This window comes from Anoplopoma fimbria, chromosome 5 (genome assembly GCF_027596085.1).
Source record: "Anoplopoma fimbria isolate UVic2021 breed Golden Eagle Sablefish chromosome 5, Afim_UVic_2022, whole genome shotgun sequence".
In the NCBI taxonomy this organism is placed as follows: Eukaryota; Metazoa; Chordata; class Actinopteri; order Perciformes; family Anoplopomatidae; genus Anoplopoma; species Anoplopoma fimbria.
Window position 1 is genome coordinate 15937625 of NC_072453.1, and position 19667 is coordinate 15957291.

Sequence of the window (19667 nt, forward strand, 5' to 3'; positions counted from 1 at the left end):
ATCCCTCAGTGTACGCACATTCATGCATGCACACAAACACACCCACAAGTGTATGGCTTAATCTTATTAACATTCAGAAGACAAAAAATGTTGTGGGACAATATTCAAATCAGTAAAGAGCAAAATGACTCACGTGAGAAAACTGTAATATATTTTAAAATCCCACGTTGGTTACTTTTTACGAGATATGGTAGCAAAAAAAGTTTAAGATACAACTTTCTTTTGCCCTCTGATCCGTGGCTTGTCTGTCAACCAGTGAGAGATACAGTTCCCAACAGAAGAACATCATGATATCATAAATAAAAACAATCTCTACTCTGAGAATTAAAGACAGACCGCTCTTCTGGCTTGGTGTCAGAGGACAATCCCTGTTTTCATCAATTGTTTGCTTTGGAGATCGAGGTGTGACGAAGATGAATAAAGACCCTGTGTGAGAAAGGAAAGATTAAGTATTATATAAGGCAAAAGGTCACAAATACACAGAATCCTGGAAACATCCAAGCCTGGGCATGAGTGTGCATGCGTGTACGCACTCTCATGCATTTGCAAATGCAAAGGCACGCACAAACATCTTTACCTGTCAGCGGCCAAGATAAGCCACTCGACAGGTTACTGTTTGAAGAATGCAGAGTTACCGTGTCTGAATGTGTGATTTGCTTTTACTTTTATTACTGCTGTCTGTGACTTTAGGTGTGGAGGAGACTTTTAAAATGCACATATTGGATGTAGTATTAGAGTTAAAGTTTGGTTTATAGTGAGTCATACATACGTGTAGCGTCAGGTAAGAATTGTGTATAAGAGCAGTGGTTTCCAAACTTTCTGCTTTGTGACCCTTTAAAATTACGAAATGTGTCTTTGCGACCTAAAATCACAGGTCCCATGAGTCTACGAGTTGTAGGCAGTTCAACCAAAGAGTCATTTTTCCTCCTTAGATTGTGTCATTTGAATACTTAAACAGGCTCGATAAGGAAAAGCTATCTAGTTTTTCACAAGAACATAGAAAAAAGAGAAAGAAACCAGAACAATGGACAATTTGGTGTTGCTGAAATCTGCATTTTGTTTTTCCCCATCCCATTAAACACCTCACACACCCTAAGATCAATCTTGCATCCTGTTGCACGGTCCTGACGCCTACGCTGGTAACTGCTGGTTTTGTGGTTCCAAGATGAATTTAAGGGGATTCCAGATGATTAAAGTCTTTCTTTCTATTGCTTTTTCTTGTGAAATACTGAATTAATTTTTACCTCTTTCAGGCCTCTGGAAACTACATTGTGTAATGTGGTTGCTCCCATTACACAATGCTAGACATTCATTTATGTTCTACTTATCTAATGGATTCATTCTGCTGAATGTAATGTTACTTTGCCTTTCCAACTTTGAATGATCTCTCTGTTTATTGGCAGGTTGGGGCTGTGGCCAATAAGGAGGATTGTTTTTCGAGTCAGTATACAACCAGCGGAGAATGCTGCGAACAGTGCCCGCCTGGCGAGGGCGTCGTCAAACAATGTGGAGTCACACAGACTGTCTGCTCCCCCTGCCTTGACAGTGAGTATCACAAAACACAGTTGTCATATACACACACACACACACACACACACACACACACACACACACACACACACACACACACACACACACACACACGCACACACACACACATTGATGGAGGAGCTGTGCCATATATGTCAGATATTCAGTTTATGGTTTTTATGAACAGCTTTAGTGATTCAGTGTTTCATGTCCTGCCACTTTGACATTCTCTCTGTAAGTTATGTCCTCCTCATAAAAATCCTCTCCTGTACTTACTGTCCCTGGGGAAGACACATGGTTCAAACTGTCCTTTCAGGTATGCAGGATCGTAAATTATAGCGATGTTTCCGCAAAGTTTGAATTAAGATTCTAAATCGTGCTGCTGGTGTAAAAAACAGTAAATAAATCTGGCAAAACAATCTTCTTTTAGTACGACATCAATATTAAGTTGCTATAGCATTTTCTTTTGTATAGTGGTAGTGGTTGTATTGTCTTGTATATTTTTTTTATCTAAATGAGTCGCCAAAAGTCCGGTTTGTTTATGTGGGTGAATTTCAACTTGAATGACACTTTTCCTTGTCGCGGGACATTTCTTCCGGAGTTCCGAGTACAAAGGATTGCAGCGTGACATCGCCATGCTATAATGCTAACAGTGACAATGCTAACTTATTGATGTGTAGCAGGTCTCACATTTACCATGGTCCCAATGTTACTTAAGACGGGTTAGCATGCTAAAGTTTGCTATAAGCATTAAAGAAAGTACATCTAAGGCTTGAGGAATGTCATTGGTTTTTCCAAGTTTGAGGGTTTTTTTTGTCACAAACCAAAGTATTGGGCAAATTTTTAATTTTGACGTGATGATGGCACTAAATAAAAATTCAGGGGATCACCCAAGTCAAAGTGGAGCTTGATGGAAAGTTAGAGGATCATCAAAGTCATACACCATGGATATATTTACCAAGTTTGATTGTAATCCATGAGAGCTCTAGATATTTGAGTTTGGACTGACTGACAGACTGTTATTGCTCCTAGTGTGTCTAAAGACAGACCACAGCTTTTTGGATTAGCCATTATCAAAGACCTGAACATCAGTTTGGATGAAATATTATGCAGAGTGTAACCTAAATGTAAATTCCTAGACTGATTCAGTTGTGTGTGAGGAAACAAACTAGATACCAGACCTCACTGTTTTCCAGTTTAACTGCCCTCTTCATGGCCCTTACCATGTAGGGAGAGAAGCTGTCCTGGACCGTAAGACGTTATGAGGACAGTGATGTTAAGAGGATACAAGAGTGGGACCAGCTCCAAATGTTGTTTCAGTGGAAGATATTTAGAGCATCAGACAAGTTATGTCACAGTGATTAAGACGGTAAGCAGGGTTGAATTTGATTTTGTGAACATGACTTACTGGTGATTGAAGAGCTCAAAGGGATATTTAAAGATCCTCTGTACTTTTTTGCTTGAGTGTAGGGAAAAAAACAACATTTTCTAAGGTCTAAGGTTTTTTTAACTATATCATGGGAGGTCTAAGGCCAGCTTGAGTCTGCAGAGGCCAGGGTTGGTCTACAGCCAGTTCCTTCACTGTTCCCAGAGTTTTCGCTGACTTTCCTGCGTCCGTGTAGGAAGTGGTTGTAAACCTCGCCAACGAGCCCCCTCAGTGAGGAGATAATTCAGACTCAAGGTCATGAGAGAAGTCAAAGAGAATATGGACATGGAGAAAATGATTGATTTGTATTTTATTTGGCTTCTTTGGAACGATTTATGTCTCTCAGTTACATCTTTATAATATATTGTTGCCCTGGACTGCTTATCATTTTATTATTCTCTTTGTAAAAAAACTATATTTTAGGCTTTAGCTGTGTCTTTTAGGTTCCTGCCTTCTGTTGCTCAACATGTAGGCTTTCAGGTGATAACTTTTACTCTCACAGTGCTTGTTCTGCTCAGACATAAACAAACAAAGACAGTGACATGCTCTCAAAACTGCCACGAGGCCAGACAGGCTCTGCACTGACTCATGGAAAAAGAGAAATGCAGAGCGGATAACTCATAATCAGATAACATCACAATGATATTTTAAGAACACATCAAACACATTGATTAGATCAGTAATGCAGGCTGAACGAGTAGAGTGCATGACCAGAACCATTTTGGCATCAACTTGTTTTGAAGTCTCAGATATCAGTGGGTTATTTAGTCTCCTACCTGTCAATCAACCGTTCACTAAACCCGGCCCTGAAACAGGGATTGTCCAATCATAGTTTAGCAATCGTCACTATGCATGGCAGGTCAGTCTCTGTGATACTCTATCAATTTAGAGTTTAGGAATAGAAAAGTGTAAGGAATATACTATGACAATAAAGTTGGGTTTTTTTGTTCTTAACTAAACTACAAACGTTAGCATTTGTGTATAGCTAACCACGTATAGTAGCCTATAACCCAATCCAGCAATACCGCCAAGGATATTTGATACTGTATTATTTGGAGAGTTACAGGTTACGTTAAATTACCTTGAAAACTAGCACTGTTTGCATTTGCTCACTATGTGGGAGACGGTCCTGCTACTATTTCAGACTGCAGGCTGACGTTATCATCCTGCTCCAATGGATTTGTGGAAATTCAAGCTCCATCATCTGAGATATTGTGTTAGGTTTACCAAACAAATGTGTTCGTCTTCATCTGAAAAGCTCAAAGTGAAAACACAGGCTACTTGAAATATGAAGATACTATAAACATGGAAAAGCATTTTACCTATGTAATTAATTTTGTTAACAAAAACTCATATGACAGAAAATACTTACATTTTATGTATGAATTTTTTTATTATGAGATAATAATAATTCTTCCCTATTTTCTTTCAACATATGTCTTTGCATGTGTTGTTTCAGGCATGTCGCCCACAGTTAATGGCATCTAATGTGCACAAGCATTCATTTATAAGAGACAGACTGTGGTTTCCAGACTTCATTTAGTAGATAATTAACAGGGGCCCGGCTGATGTGCTAAAAAGGAGGGTCAGCTGAAACACACGGAGGAGTTTGGATGAATGAACAGATGGGTGGAGATGAAACAGAGCAAGTACAGCTGTACAGCTGGAATGGAGACAACTTCTAAGCCAGCAGCTAATGGTTCATACACACACACACACACACACACACACACACACACACACACACACACACACACACACACACACACACACACACACACACACACACACACACACACACACACAAACATGTCCAGAAGAACACACCCAGACACAAAACTCCCACACATTCACCCAACACACACACTTCACACTGCGCAGTAGCGAGCGGATAAAGTCAGGAATCCTTTTAAGGGTGTTGAAAACAAAGGATTGAAATGAGTTAGAGACGAAAGCACTGTAATGATACGAGCTAGGAAAAGACCCCCCCCCCCCCCCCTTGACCCCCCTTCATGCTGCAGGCTAGCGTTATTAATGTATTGACTTGCATTATTGATGCATGGCATTATGATAATGGCTCTGAGAGCACTCGTGGGGGAGAAACAGGGGCGAGGGTATTCTGAGTGTGTATGTCTGTTTGAAGAGAGGGAGGGTGATGCAGGAGATAATGGGGTGAGGGGTGGGATTGGGGGGGTAAGAGTGCATGGCTGGACTGGTGACTGGACTGGACGATAGTTTGTCCACTTCCATAAAGACATAATTAAACAAAAATGTAAAGGAGCCACATTGGAGCACAAATTTCCGACAGATTCATCTCAAATGACAGAATCTCCGCTTTCTTTGTCTCAGTGTCTATCTGTCCTCATCTCTGTTTTAATCTCTGCATCATCAGAGCGTTTGCCGTGGTTGGTGGGCCAGTGACGCAGACCGAAAACTTGATATGCTATGTCACACAACCCCCCTGTCTCAAACCACACACACAGTTTAGTTTTGTTTCGTTTCAGCTGAAATAAAAACGAATATATCATCCAAATTCTCTGGTACCAGTTTCTAAAATGTGAATATTGGCTGGTTTTCCTAGAACTCTTTGATAATGTATTAAATATGTTTGGATTTCACACTGTTCTTTGGACACAAACAAGCAATTTAAGGATATCACTTCAGGCTCCACAAAACAGTTAGTTGAGGAAATAATCAGCAGATTAATCAAATTAAAACCTTATAGTTTAGCACCAGTTTAGTTTAGGTAAGGTATCTCAAACAGACAGAGAAGACATCTGGGCAGATGAGATCTGGAGCTTTTAATAGAGCAGCATACTATTTCCACTTGAAGCATGTCTTGATTAGCCTTTTTAGTTTAGTTTACTTTAGTGTGGCAATTAACAATTAATGTCATTCTCACTGATAAATCTGCAGATTACCGTCGCAATTAATCAATTAAAAGTTTTCTAGAAAATTGAAGAAAATTGACAAAATGTCCACCTTTATATTCTTAACTACTTAGATGATGGTTTCATACCATGCTTGTTTTAATCCGACCAACAGGTATGAATAGAAATATTATGTTTATTATTTTTTTCTGAAAAAATGATCAACATAGAGGCAGATGATTTTATTCTATATTCCACCTTCCCCCATCTCTCTTTTTCTCTCTCTCTCTCTCTCTCTCTCCCTCTCTCTCTCTCTCACACACACACACACACACACACACACACACACACACACACACACACACACACACACACACACACACACACACACACACACACACACAAGCTGCTCTTACAAATAGGTCTGATGCATAATTTAGTGTGTTTCCCCGTTCTCTATCCAGCCGAAATACAATTCCATAAAACATGCAATATTGATTGGGTCCCTGCAGATATGTCAGTTATACAAACCATTTATGAAGCATATGTGATGTATGTAAGTTCATCATCTAAAACAATCCTGATGTTGCTGCTTATACATGTTTTTATTTAGAATCTTTTCTCGTCCAAACTTACATCTAAGTTGCTACATATTCACCATTAACACTGTACTTGCAGTGTTACTCGCAGCCAACATAAGATAAATAAAGCACGGATTCTGATAACGGTATTCAAAATAATTTACAATTTGCTAGATTAAAATGCAATTCATGAACTATTTTAGATTTAAAAATAGATTATTATTTCTTGAACTATAAAGCCTTTTGTAAAATTAAAAAATAAATAAAGATATGATATCTGGGGAATCTCGGACCAAACTTTGAGAAACACTATTTTAAAAAATTTAAGCACAATAAAAAAGCATCTAATGATATACTACACATGTTATTCTTTAATATACATTTCATACTTTTTTGTTGACTCTAAAACTAGAGTAAAGAGACAGGCCATTACTTTTCTTTTAATGAAAGGGAAAACCTAGAGGTAAGTTACAATATTCCACAGTCTCATTTTGGCAAAAGATATAAGCAGCCTAGAGGTGGAATAAGATTGTGCATATACTGTAAATGCGGCTCAGAAGTCAGGCTTTTGCCAGATAAAAGTTCAATGGCTATTTTCTCTCCCTCTCCTTTTTAGGTGAAACCTTCTCAGAAAACTTCAGTCACACAGATAGATGTCAGCCCTGCATGATATGCACAGGCCTACTTCGCATGAAGGCACCCTGCACAGATTCCAACGACGCCACCTGTGTTTGCAACTATGGCTACTATATGAATGAACTCTCTCAGCGTTGCGTACCCTGCACCAAATGTCCTGAAGGCCAGGGCATGCTGCTCAGCTGCGAGTTTGACCATGACACGATGTGTGAAGAGTGCAACAGGGACACCTACTCGGACCAGGAGAGCTCTCGGGAGCCCTGCATTCCCTGCACTACCTGTGATGATGGGGAAGAGTTAGAGCCCTGCACCTCTCTCACTGATACAGTTTGTAAAGGTAAGACAATTAGTTCACAGATGCTCATAGAGAAGTGTAATTTAAGTCAGTGTGCCAAATTAAGGCCTTGAAAAAAACTCCAAAACGGACCTCTAACATTCTCCTGGTTTTACTACATTGGGTGTGTGTGCTGTCGACATGTTCACACATGTGTAGTCGGCTTGTACACCACAAGTTAAGGCTATATGTGGACCTCTGCAAAGACACAAACAGGTGACAACATGTATGTTATGCAGACTCTTAAAGCTTTGACAATTTGGGAAATACGGTTACTTGCTGTCTTGCCAACAGGAACATGAGAAGATCGATACCACTTTATAATATGTAGTTATGATGCTACAGCCAGCAGCTTGCTAGCTTAGCTCAAGCGCAAAAACTGAGTGAATCAGCAAGGCCATTAAGTTCAATATGTTCAACATTTGGGACACTAAACTTGTGTAATGCAGACTTATGAATAAGGCATTCATGGGATTGTTTTACACTGATTTAGGAGGAAAAGTGAAATTCCTCCAAAACAGATTTATTCTTTTAACAAGCCACTTGATTCATTAATTCAGAGATTTATTATTGATGATTTAACTATTGAGCAGAGGGCTGTGGGTTGACCCTATCAAAACAGTGGTCAAGTTTATCATGAACTTCTGTGCAGAGCCAATAAAGCTGAATGCCCAAGGTCACGATGGCCAGAATAGAGTCTATGTGAGCACATATTCGCTGTGCAGCACTGTGCGGACAGCATGATGCACTGGACATCCACATTGTCAGCCACATAATCAGAACATCACAGTGCGACACTATAGACATTGTTGGCCCATCGACCCAAATGCCACGCCAAAGCTTGTCTCATTGTCTTTATGGACTCATCCCATCCGCAGATACAAAGACCACACTCTTTCTATGTTGAGGGTTTAGAAGGAGGTCATATCTCTGAACGGAGCTCTGAATTTCTTTTATACCATTGCACCCTGTGGGTATCACACTCCAAATCACAAATTCCTTACAACTGCAGTCACTGCTCATTACAATGATCCGATGCCTCACAGATCAAATCAACGCTTCAGTTACATGACAATGAAAGGAGTGTGTTGATCAGCGATGCCGTCTGTTGGAGCAGCGGTTTGAAGGATGTTGTTATCACAGTGGTGAAGACAGAGTGAGTCTCAGGCTAAAGGCTGGCCTTTGTGTGTCTCCCATGATCCCGTTTGGCCTGTTAGGGCTTTCAGTTTGGCCCATGGGGCTAATTGAAGGAGCTAACAATGAATAAAACAGACACAGATATATTTTTGTGACTTTTTCTTCCCGTTTTGCGTATTTATATGCTTTGCTTGGATTTATAAACTTAAGTCACATGGGAGGATTTGTGTTGTTTAAAGGCTTGAAGGTCATGATCTTGAGCACATCAATGAGAGTTTGCTGACTGAGCTTGGTAGACACTCTACGGATTAAATCTAATTTTTATCTGCACAACTGGATTTTAGAATCAGGCTTCATTTTTAAGAGGATCATACCGCCAAATGAACTGTTTGAATGATCGATGATCCAGCTGTTGAACAAGTAGATCAATGTCAGAAATTTTGGTCGTCTGTTTTACAGTTTGAGCAGTTCCCTGATCTGATTTCTCACTTAGCTACTGTCAAAGTGTATACATGTATAAACTGTAGTACACTTAAAATATTATTGGAGTAGCATGTAGTAGTTTTTACTGAGAATTTGCTGTGGTATTCATAAAACTGAACTCTGATGCAAAACATAAAGACAATACAGTGATCATTCATCTGCAGGTCACTATAATCCCATATCATAGCCACTTCATTGTGAAGATGGGACTTCTGTTGGTCTGCTGCGTGCAGTCATGGGGATAAACAGGCAGTTTGTCGGCAGTAAATGCGTTTAAACAGCAGACTGATCGAGTATGTTTAACCACAGTGTCTCCTTTCATATTTCTACACACGATCATTACAGAAAGTTTGTCATATGGGTGGGAGGCTGTCTAATGATGGAGCTGGGCTGAGTGAGGGAAATGATGTTATGAGAAATGGAACTTATTACTTTTGCTGCGTAGTTAATAATGTCTTCATTTTGTAATGAGTATTTAATTACATTTGACAACACTCGTAAACACCCACATCGTGATCGGTCAATCGAGCTCACTGTGAACATAGAAGTGGTACATTATGGTTGTGCACATGATTAAAACATACAAGGTTAAATTATTGCACAGTGTCTGCCCAGCCTTTTTAAGAACTAGGGAAAATACCACAGACAGAAAAAGGCTATTTGATAAGCAGAAGTGGACACAACATGTATTGACGTTTTTCTACCAAGTGCCCCGCTGCTGTAAAAAAAGAATCTTCCATTGAGGTTGACGCTTTAATGCAGCTTGATTCAGCTTGTGGTTTAAAAGAGAAGCATGGTGAATGGAGAGATGATTCATCCAAGATCAAGATATAAAGCGCCAGAGCTCCAATACAAAAAACATCCTTTAGATAACTAACCGAGTGTAGTTCATGATGAATGTGAATTCGCTGTTATTCCAGGCAATGTGACACAGCTCATTGTGTATGGGCTTCATCATATGTTATTCCTCACTCTAACCCAATCATGTGCTCTTTATTTCTAATGTAATCTTTTTACCAAAGCACAAGCGTTATCAGCACTTACAAATCTGTAGTGCTGCCAGACGTCCATATCCATTAGTGTTGTGGAGTCAGGCGACATGGGCCTGAAGGCTAAAGTCAGGGGGGAGGAGGGAGACAGAGGGGAAGGCCACTGCCTGTGAAAAGAGAAGTTGTAACTTGAGACATTGGAGACAAAGTTTAATTGAAGGTGGAGGGACCAGAATATCACCTTGACTAAACTGTAGGTTATCTTCAGAGTGAAAACTGGATTAACCGCTGTCATTGCGTGGATTATATTTGAGTTTAGGCCACTGGTGAATTTCCCCCTTTATGTAAAAGCTCAGCTGCTATGTGGGGTGAACATTCAATTTCCTCCCTCACTTCCAAAGGGATTAGTGGTTTGTTTTGATTCTTATCTGGCTCTCTAAATCTCTTTGATGGTAAAACATGCTTATACCGACCAGACTTTGTTACGCTAGACCCACAGAGTTGAGGGTCTGAAGGCAAGATGCCTATCTAAAAAAAGTGTGATATGACTTCCACTCTTCTGTAGGCAGCAGAGCAAGGTCAGTGGTCAAAGGTCATGTGAGGCTTGTATGTGTGGAGAGGTCTTTGTGGGAAGATCAGGCAGTATGAGTTTCCCAGGGGATGTGTACTGAACAACATGGCATAATCCCCACAATCCTTTCAGGGGTCACAACAATACTAAGACAAGTGATGTTGATTAGCGCACTCATTATCTACTGTGTTATCATAAAGCAGCTAAGACAAACTAATACTGTATCAATCACCCTTGTCTGCTAGAAATGATCAATGTGCAACCATTCTGCAATTAAATGTTTTTCTTTTCCAGAAAATGCAATTCCGTCCAGATTAAATTGTCTATTAACATAATCAAGAAATGTTAATTAATGTTGTAAAATGAATCAGTAAAATGTTCCCTGACAACGTATTTGTTTTTACGCCAAAATATCAAAGCAACCACAGCATTATTTACCTTTATAATAGTTATGTTTAGGCACCAGTAGCACTTGGTTAAGTTTAGGAAAAGAGCATCATCTTCATCTTGGTTTGATACAGAAAAATGTTGGAACTTTACGAGGCAGGATGCGTTGTTCCAACCTCAAGCAAAAAGAACTTTTGATAATCTTAACCACATGCAGGACTCTGGACGTGACCCCAGGTTCTTGAGTCACAGTCCTGAACTTTACACTTTTGACGGAAAAAGAAAAAAACTTGCATATTATAGTTTGTTACTATAACAGTATTGTAAAAAGGAGTTAATACGTTACAAATGCAATTTCAAGGAGACAGGGATGAAGAGATGCAGTTGTTTGCTGTGCAGAGGACCAGGCTGGGTTTGAAACCTGTGTGTAAAATGGCAATAATAGGATGGTTACACGGTACTGACCCACTGTGACAAGGCTGTTTCATACCCTGGTCAAAGAATGTTCAATGAGCAAAGGTTCTGTCTACGAGCCCTCAAGGCGAGTGGGAAACAGAGGTTTTCACTCTTTGACAGTGGTGTACAGTAACGAAGTAGAAATACTTCGTTACTGTACTTAAGTCGTTTTTTGGATATCTGTACTTTACTTTACTATTTATATTTCTGTTGACTTTCACTTCTACTTCACTACATTTTCCAAAGAGAACTGATACTTTGACTCCGATACATTTCCCCTGAAACCTTCGTTACTCGCTACAAAATCAAATCTATCTTTAGAAAAAAAATGAATCATGAGACCAACGTCGGGGACTGTGGTGGAACACAGACCAGTGGTTCTGTGGTGGAACACAGACTGCAAGCAAGCAGGTTAGCGAATCAGTGGTCCTAGCAAGTTAAATCACTGGTTAATCACGTTAATGCGCAACTGCAAACAAGTGCTCTCAAAGCCGCGGTTTGTTGATGCCCAGTGATGCCCAGGATGCCAGCTAGCGAGCGACCACATGAGTAGAGTTCCACTCTACGATGACTGGTTTCATGACGGAAGCAGAAACGGAAGCACCTGCTACTCCCGCAACAAACAACGGTGGAGACGAAGACCAACACCCGGGGACATATGTGCGAGAAATGTTTTCTTCTGTTGGAGTGAAAGATTCTTCGTACCGGATGAAGTGCCTCTTATGCTTACCCAAAGCTACTGAAATATTGGCATTCAAAAACTCCCCATCCAACCTCAGGAAACACATTGAGGTCAATTAAGATTAATCCCATGAGCCGCAACGTTAATGTTTAGTTATCATGATTAGCATAAACCTGTTAAGATATCTAGTGTTTCCCACAGGATTGGAGTATATCTTTGGCGGGGGAGGGGGGGAGACAGGTGTCTGATCTTCTAGTTTAACTACACATGGTGTATGTTAGGCTGCTGTCTCTGTTTGTACCTCCTTGGCCTTGGTCATGGTGGCCACAGCACTTAAAATAATAAACTTTATAATTCTCAAAATTCTGACCCTTTGCTTTTTTATTAACAGCATTTACTTGTACTTTTACTTTCAATACTTAAGTACATTTAATATCAGAAAATTACTTTTGATACTTAAGTACAGTACATATCAGATACTTTAAGACTTTTACTCAAGTAGTATTCTAATAGGTGACTTTCACTTTTACTGGAGTCATTTCCCAGTAAGGTATCTTTACTTTTACTCAAGTATGGCTTTTGGGTACTTTATACACCACTGCTCTTTGACTCTGTTCCTCTTTGAGATTGTACCCAGTATTGACTGCGCATATGTTAGATGAATCTATCACTCAAAGTCTGGGTTTCTGGTCATGTGGCAATGGGGGCAACAGGTTGAGGTTTGCAGCACGCATGCAATTATCATTCATGCACATACACGCACTGAGAGGAAGTCAGAAAGATTACTCAAATATGACTCACATAACACAAATGCACACATCTGTGGGGATGCTGATGAGCACAGATACTGTCACTTATATGCATGGTTGAAATCAATAAAATGATTTATTGAACGTTACAGATCTGAGACAGCATATGGAAGGATGAAGGTCGAGAGCGGGTGCGGTTAAGAGGAAGCAAAAAGGGGGGATGGGAAGTTGATTGGTCCAAGTGCATTTGGTTATTGAATTTATAGGTGAGTAGGAGGAGGGAGCTGTTTCCTTCCTGAGTTTGGTTGACCTTAACGATCAAGAGGCTGCCCTTCAGAAATCAGAAAGCGTAATCTGTTAACTAGTCCCATGCACAGCACTCAAGTGGTCAGGTCAGTTCAAATAAATCAAGACAGAAAGACAGATGAAGGCAGAATGTGGTCCGATGGGAGGAGAAAAGGAGGGAAAGGGAATCGTGGGGAATGAATGAGATGGGGAGTGGTTTCTTTTCTTGATTTATGTCAACAGACTGGTGCATGTGCATTTGACCATTAGATAAGCCCTGTTTTATTCTGACACTTCATATATATTAAAATGATAATTAAGAATCAAAATGAATTGTCATTTTTAAAACAATGGGTCCTTGATTTGAGGCAGACATAGTGAAAAACAAGGCTTTTGAGTCTTGTTCAGTTTAGCCCGCTGCAATGACAACTGTCTCCTGCATATTTAATCAGTTGTAGCAAGTTGACTCTGGTTTTAAAACCAAAACCTTATAAAAAGGGTTCTTAAATATGCACTTGATGGCTATGCTAAAGCCACAAAGGGACTAAAGGACTGAAGCAGAACATGATGATCCATGTAGAAGATATGCAAATTAAGAAACGGCATTATGTCCCTATGCTATTTGATATTTGCTATTTGCTAAAACAAATTGTTTTGCTCTTTGCTCTTGTAGTTGTGGTCACCTTCTGAACTTTCTTGAACCAATGTTCTCCTCTTCAACATGTAGATATTTCCAATGCCTAGTTAGGGTTGCTAAGCCATGATTGGACAGTTAATGTCTGTGGGAGGGGCTTAGTGAATGGTCAATTCCGGCAAGCACTTGACAGACGGGTAAAGAGGGAAAGACATATGGGAAAAATGGTAAAGGGCAAAATGCCATGGACATTTCTGATTTCCGGCGTCCAGAGCATTTCCACATCTAATAACTGAAGAATGGACCGACCAGTCTGACCAAACAATTGACATTCTTTGTATTGCACAGTCATTCATTGTGTGTCTACAGCTTCGTCTCCACACATCTACTGAATTATATCTCTACTGACTTGGGCTCTATGGCTATGGCTGACCTTCTCGCTTTAACCCTTATGCTCCCTGCGAGACACAATACGAGCATTGTAACGATGAATGAAGTTTTAAAGATGACTGTGTCCCTTTCTCCGCTGCCAAACAAGAATCAACCCCTTGTAGCAATGACTCAGTCTCCTGAAGTCGCCTGTCATTCCAGGAATTTACCCCTCGACATTCCAGTGGTAAATATGAGGTGATTTGACATGAGTGGGTCATTCTGGTCCAAGGGTGACCAAAACACTTGCGCTTTCGCTCGTGCCGTTCATTCTTTGCCAAAAGTTCTGCTTGGGGGGTCAAGGTTTTGTCCTTGTGAGGATTTACAGTCTGTGGAATTTGCTTCATCTCAGTGAAATCCAGCTTTTATCAACCATATCGGTCCAGAGCTGAATAACTGCAATGTGGCACAGAGAAGCAATTTTGTGTTTTTGGCTCATTTTAAGCATTATTTCTGTCACAGTGGAAGCTGGTTTTCTAGTTTTCTTCAATTTATGAGCAAACACATCATAAAGAGATACCCATTTCTGAATTTTCTGCTTAATCATGATTATACTAGAATGCTACTTTAGTTTAATCTAGCTAGCTGGCTGTAATATTTACACTATATTAACTGACTCAAGTTTGTAATTTTCTTTTGCTCGCACATTTGTCTTAAAAGAGCAAAAAGGAAAAAATGGTCTGCAAAGAACAATCAATTTGGCAAACTACAGTAGAAAATTTCAGAATAAATATAAAGTTTGGCACCACTTTTATGGCACCTAATATAAAGAGTTTACTTGTAACTAGTGGCATTTCTTAATGATTCACATTATTTATAAATGCTCATAAATAAATAAATAATATTCTTAGTACATGCAGTCTACTGCATTATTACCAACTAGAGGGCACAAAGACCAGCAAAAAAGGATTTATTCACAAGGCATCGTGCAACTTATTAATGCTTTAACCATAAGACGTTAGTTGTTAGAAGGTTGCACCAAATGTTTAAACAAAACAATAAGCCATGTGAAGCAAATCCATAGCTGAACTGTATCACACTAGTAAATGACAATGAGAGCAGCACACATGAAGGAGAATAGAGAGCTGCAGAAAAGAAGGAGATGTAGAAAGCTTGAAAGAGTGGAGAGGGCGAACAGATGCTGAGAATGAGGCCTGATCGATAAAAGCGATGGAGTTACTCCTCTGCACTCTCCGGTTTCTCTGGTTGACCTCTACGAGTGCTGATCACATTCTGCCGCAGAACAGGCACACACACACACACACACACACACACACACACACACACACACACACACACACACACACACACACACACACACACACACACACACACACATATACACGCACACACAAAGGCACAGGCATGCACACATATGAACCCCGTACAAATTCACAAACATACACATTCAGGGGTGTGTTCAATCTGGAGTACGTAGGCAGAAAGAAAAATGAGATGGGTCATCTAAGGTAGGAACCAGGCCAAGAGGCCTCCAAGGAGAAAATAGACTGTGAGAAAGAGGAAGGAGATGGTGGACTCAAAAGATCAGTATTGAATGCGGATCAACAAAACAGGGGCAACAATATTCTTCACTAATCTTCATTCATCCCTTCACTTGTGCTTGTTGTAACCACATAAATACTTTACAAATGTCCATCATTGTTGAAGGCGTCTTGTTGGACAGGTCCTGGCAGCAGTCACGACTGTGCTCAGCTGGATAACATACATATAATTAAAATTAAAAAACGTGCTTGTGTCGGAAGCCCCTCCTTTTCCTTTCTGTTTAACTCCAAAGTCAGCTTTTATAGTATACAATGTGGAAACAGCAGCAACACCTGTTTGCAAGATGTTGGAATGAGTCAGGTGTGGCTGCTACAGAACACCCCACACATACACATAAACATTTACAAATTACACACACACACACACACACAGACACACACACACACACACACACACACACACACACACACACACACACACACACACACACACACACACACACACACACACACACACACACACACACACACTGTATGCATGTGTGAGAGCAACGGCCTGTTTCTATATAATTACTCATCTAATGCTGGCAAGTACACATGTGCCCGGATTTCCAGTCACTCGTTAATCATAAACAGACAAAGCCAGGAAGAAAATTTTGCTAACAACCAAATAATGCTTAGCAATAAATACAATAAACGGTTTGTTGACAGGAGTTACAGTTGGCTAAACCGGTGATTTTGACAGCTCCACATCTTCTAGTTTTTATGACCTAATGATAAGCTACTGCTGCATTTGGACCTGTTACACAGATCCTCCACGTTTGCAGTCCTATAATTATTATTTTTTTTCATATTTTAAAGCACTGTAAGGTTTAAGTACGGGTCCTGTTTGGGTGTTGTGGATACAGGGTAGACTGTTATAGAAGAGAATTTCAGGACCCATTTTAGAAAAAGTTTGTCATCTTGATAAGGCATATAGGCCCAAAAATTTGCATAAGCATTTTTTCATTAATTATAGTATTATAGATTTAACTGTAGATGAAAAAAAGAAACAGAGATGCAAATAAAGCAATTTATCTTTCTATTGGACATGAAATAACCCTTTTATTTCTGTCCAGTGAAAACCATTTATCTCCAGAATGTCAATTCCTTGTTTTAAGCTTTGTGATAATTATTCAGTAAAGTTGAATTTGTCTAAGACTATCTGAACCCATCTATCTGAACCCACAAAGGAGTATTTAACCTGAAAAGTCATCAATTAGAATTTTTTTCTCACAGCTTAGAAGTGTCTGCTTAATGGTTTGAATTATTTTGAATTTGTTAAATCGGTATGATGAAACCGCCGCCCCTACTGTGCATTCATATTCTCTTTTGACAACCCAAGCAGTAGTTTTAAGTGTTGAGCTGCATCAGCTTTTTTCTTGAAAGTGATCTATTTCTGTGCACTGTTTTCGGAAATTGAATACATATTTCTATTTATACAATAATTTAATATCTGAGAGGAGGAGATTTTTCTTTTCTTAAATACAAGATTAAACAAGTAGCAGATGACTTAAGGGTTACAATATAAGGGAGTTGTGGCTGAGCTGATCATTAAAATGTCTCATCAGGATCATTCTCCGACTAAGAGCAGCGGTCCAGAAACCACTGAGCTCTCCGCATAGTGGAAACCAGCTGAGCTCAGCAGGAGAAGGTCACTCCCCTCTGAGGCCAGACCATTTGATGTGAAAGGTTGAGCGAGTGGTTCAGTAAATGCACTCAGGGTCCCGTTTTAACTGTTAATCATAGAGGGAGGGAGAGCAAAGTAATGTATAGACTGAAGGGAAGGATGGATGGATGAGATAAATGGTTAATGTACTGAAGGAATAAAATATATAACAAGGAAAGTTAGACAACAATGATGTTGTTTACCATCAATGGAGCACTCAGGGAGAGGTGAAGATGCAATGAGAGAAAAAGCAACGTCCAAATGACCATAAGATTGACTGACAGAAAAGGAAACGCCTGATAGGAGCGAGCAAGAGTGTAGCTAGCGGTTAAATGGATAGAGAGATGATTGAAGGATAAAGAGATGGGGAGGGGGCATTGTGCTGGACAAAGGAGATTTCTGTCAATGAATGGTGTCTGGTTTCAAGTGTGTTTTTGTGTGTGTGTGTGTGTGTGTGTGTGTGTGTGTGTGTGTGTGTGTGTGTGTGTGTGTGTGTGTGTGTGTGTGTGTGTGTGTGGTGATGGTGGTGTGTGTGTATGTATCTGTGTTAGTCAGAAGCCTGTCTGCAAGTATTTAGTGTTTCTATGGCCCTTTATTTACAGATATTACCCCAGTATAATGTATTCTAATTAAAAGTATTCCCATTACTCATTATTTAGTATTACACTCATAACATTGACGGACTCATGACGGACAGTTTAAGAACCAGAGATATAGTCTTTTCTATTTAACATTCTTCTCCCTTGTCAAAACCTGGTGCCCACATTACCCACAATGCAACGCAACCGCTGACAGGTCTGGCGTTTTATGCTAGTAGTGGCTAATGTAGCCTTGAGTCGCTAGCTAGCCTAAAGCAGAGAAGAGGACCAGGCGGGGTCTGGTATATTCACTTTATTTTAACTCCACATTCCCAGATTTTTTACTTTTCAATTTATATTCTTCAACCCCAACCCATGCTTACATCACTGGCCTTAGATAGCCATTTGTGAGTAAGACGTGCTGTGCTGAGTGAGCTGAAAGCACCCGGAGGTCACGACTCATTGAATTGGCACAGTGAAGTGGATAAAGCTGCAGGGCACACCTGTCATGTTAGGCTTCAGGGAAATTAAAACCAACATCATCATAAAACTTATTTCTGGAGAGAAAAAAATCGTTATGTTCAGCCATCGAAAAAAATCGATGGCTGAACAGGTCAAGGATTAAAAGCAATGGACATCCAGTATAATAAGTTAACATGATGTTCATTATATTGGTGTTACCATAAAGCACTTATCAGAACTTTAAAAGCCCCACAGCTTCTCCATGCATCCATCTTAATAAGCACCTCATTAGTGAACAATGGCCGCCTCACATTCAGGGTCTCTCCTGAAGTATGTAGAGCCCTTGGTAGCCAACATGATGATTTCCTTTGGAGGTTGTGAGTAACTGTAAGTAAGTGACAGGCGAGGATAGGTTTCCACATCCGCGGCGAGGAGCGAAAATGTCTGTTTAGCGTTAATGGTCGGAGGAAAGTGGGGAGGACTGGATGGACATACTTGCTACCAACGTTAATGGCCCCCTGGGGAGGAGGGGGATTGACCAAGTGATGTGGGAAGTAATGTGGGTGTGTTTGTGTTTTAGGCATGAGAGACATTTATGGCTACACTGGTTAGGCAGAAAAAAGTGATTTTGAAGAGCTTGAAGATTGATGATCTGACTAAATGATCCATTTGTAGCCATATTTAAATCTTGAATACAATTTACAATATCTTCAAGCTGAAAATGTCCTGATCTGAAGGGTCTACAGTTTGTTTCTCCATCAGTTGCTAATGATGGTGGGGCAACCTTTGGCCTGAAGGAGTTTATCTCTTAGCTGCCATTTTAAAGTCTTAGAAATAAATGTCCTTTGATGTGATTAGATATGAAGTATCTTTCAGTTTATTGCTTTGGTTTTACATGCCTCAATTTTAATGTTTTGATTAAATTCTCACAGCTCCAAATTACGATGATTTGGATCCCACGCCCTTCTGGGGTAACTTCACACCCACCTATGATGACTACTCGTCAGAGAGCCCACCACCAGAGGGGCCTAGAGACACCACCACCACCACCACCACCACTAATGGTGATTCCAAGGAGCCGATCTACCATCTGAACGACAAACTCATCCCCATCTACTGCTCCATCCTGGCAGCTGTTGTAGTCGGCCTCGTGGCCTTCATCATCTTCAAGAGGTGAGGAGAGAAGAGGTGAAGTACGAGACAAAATTTAAAGCAAACAACCAAAAGATAATGCATCA

At 40.1% G+C, this 19667-nt stretch overlaps 1 protein-coding gene across 1 annotated transcript in view; it reads left to right on the forward strand.

Moving 5' to 3' along the window:
* Positions 1-19667, forward strand: part of ngfrb (nerve growth factor receptor b) — a 28315-nt gene that overhangs the window by 2509 nt on the left and 6139 nt on the right. The window contains exons 2-4 of the mRNA XM_054598840.1: positions 1404-1545; positions 7024-7380; positions 19362-19602. Coding sequence (XP_054454815.1) covers positions 1404-1545; positions 7024-7380; positions 19362-19602 — 740 coding nt within the window. The remainder of the gene's footprint in view (positions 1-1403; positions 1546-7023; positions 7381-19361; positions 19603-19667) is intronic.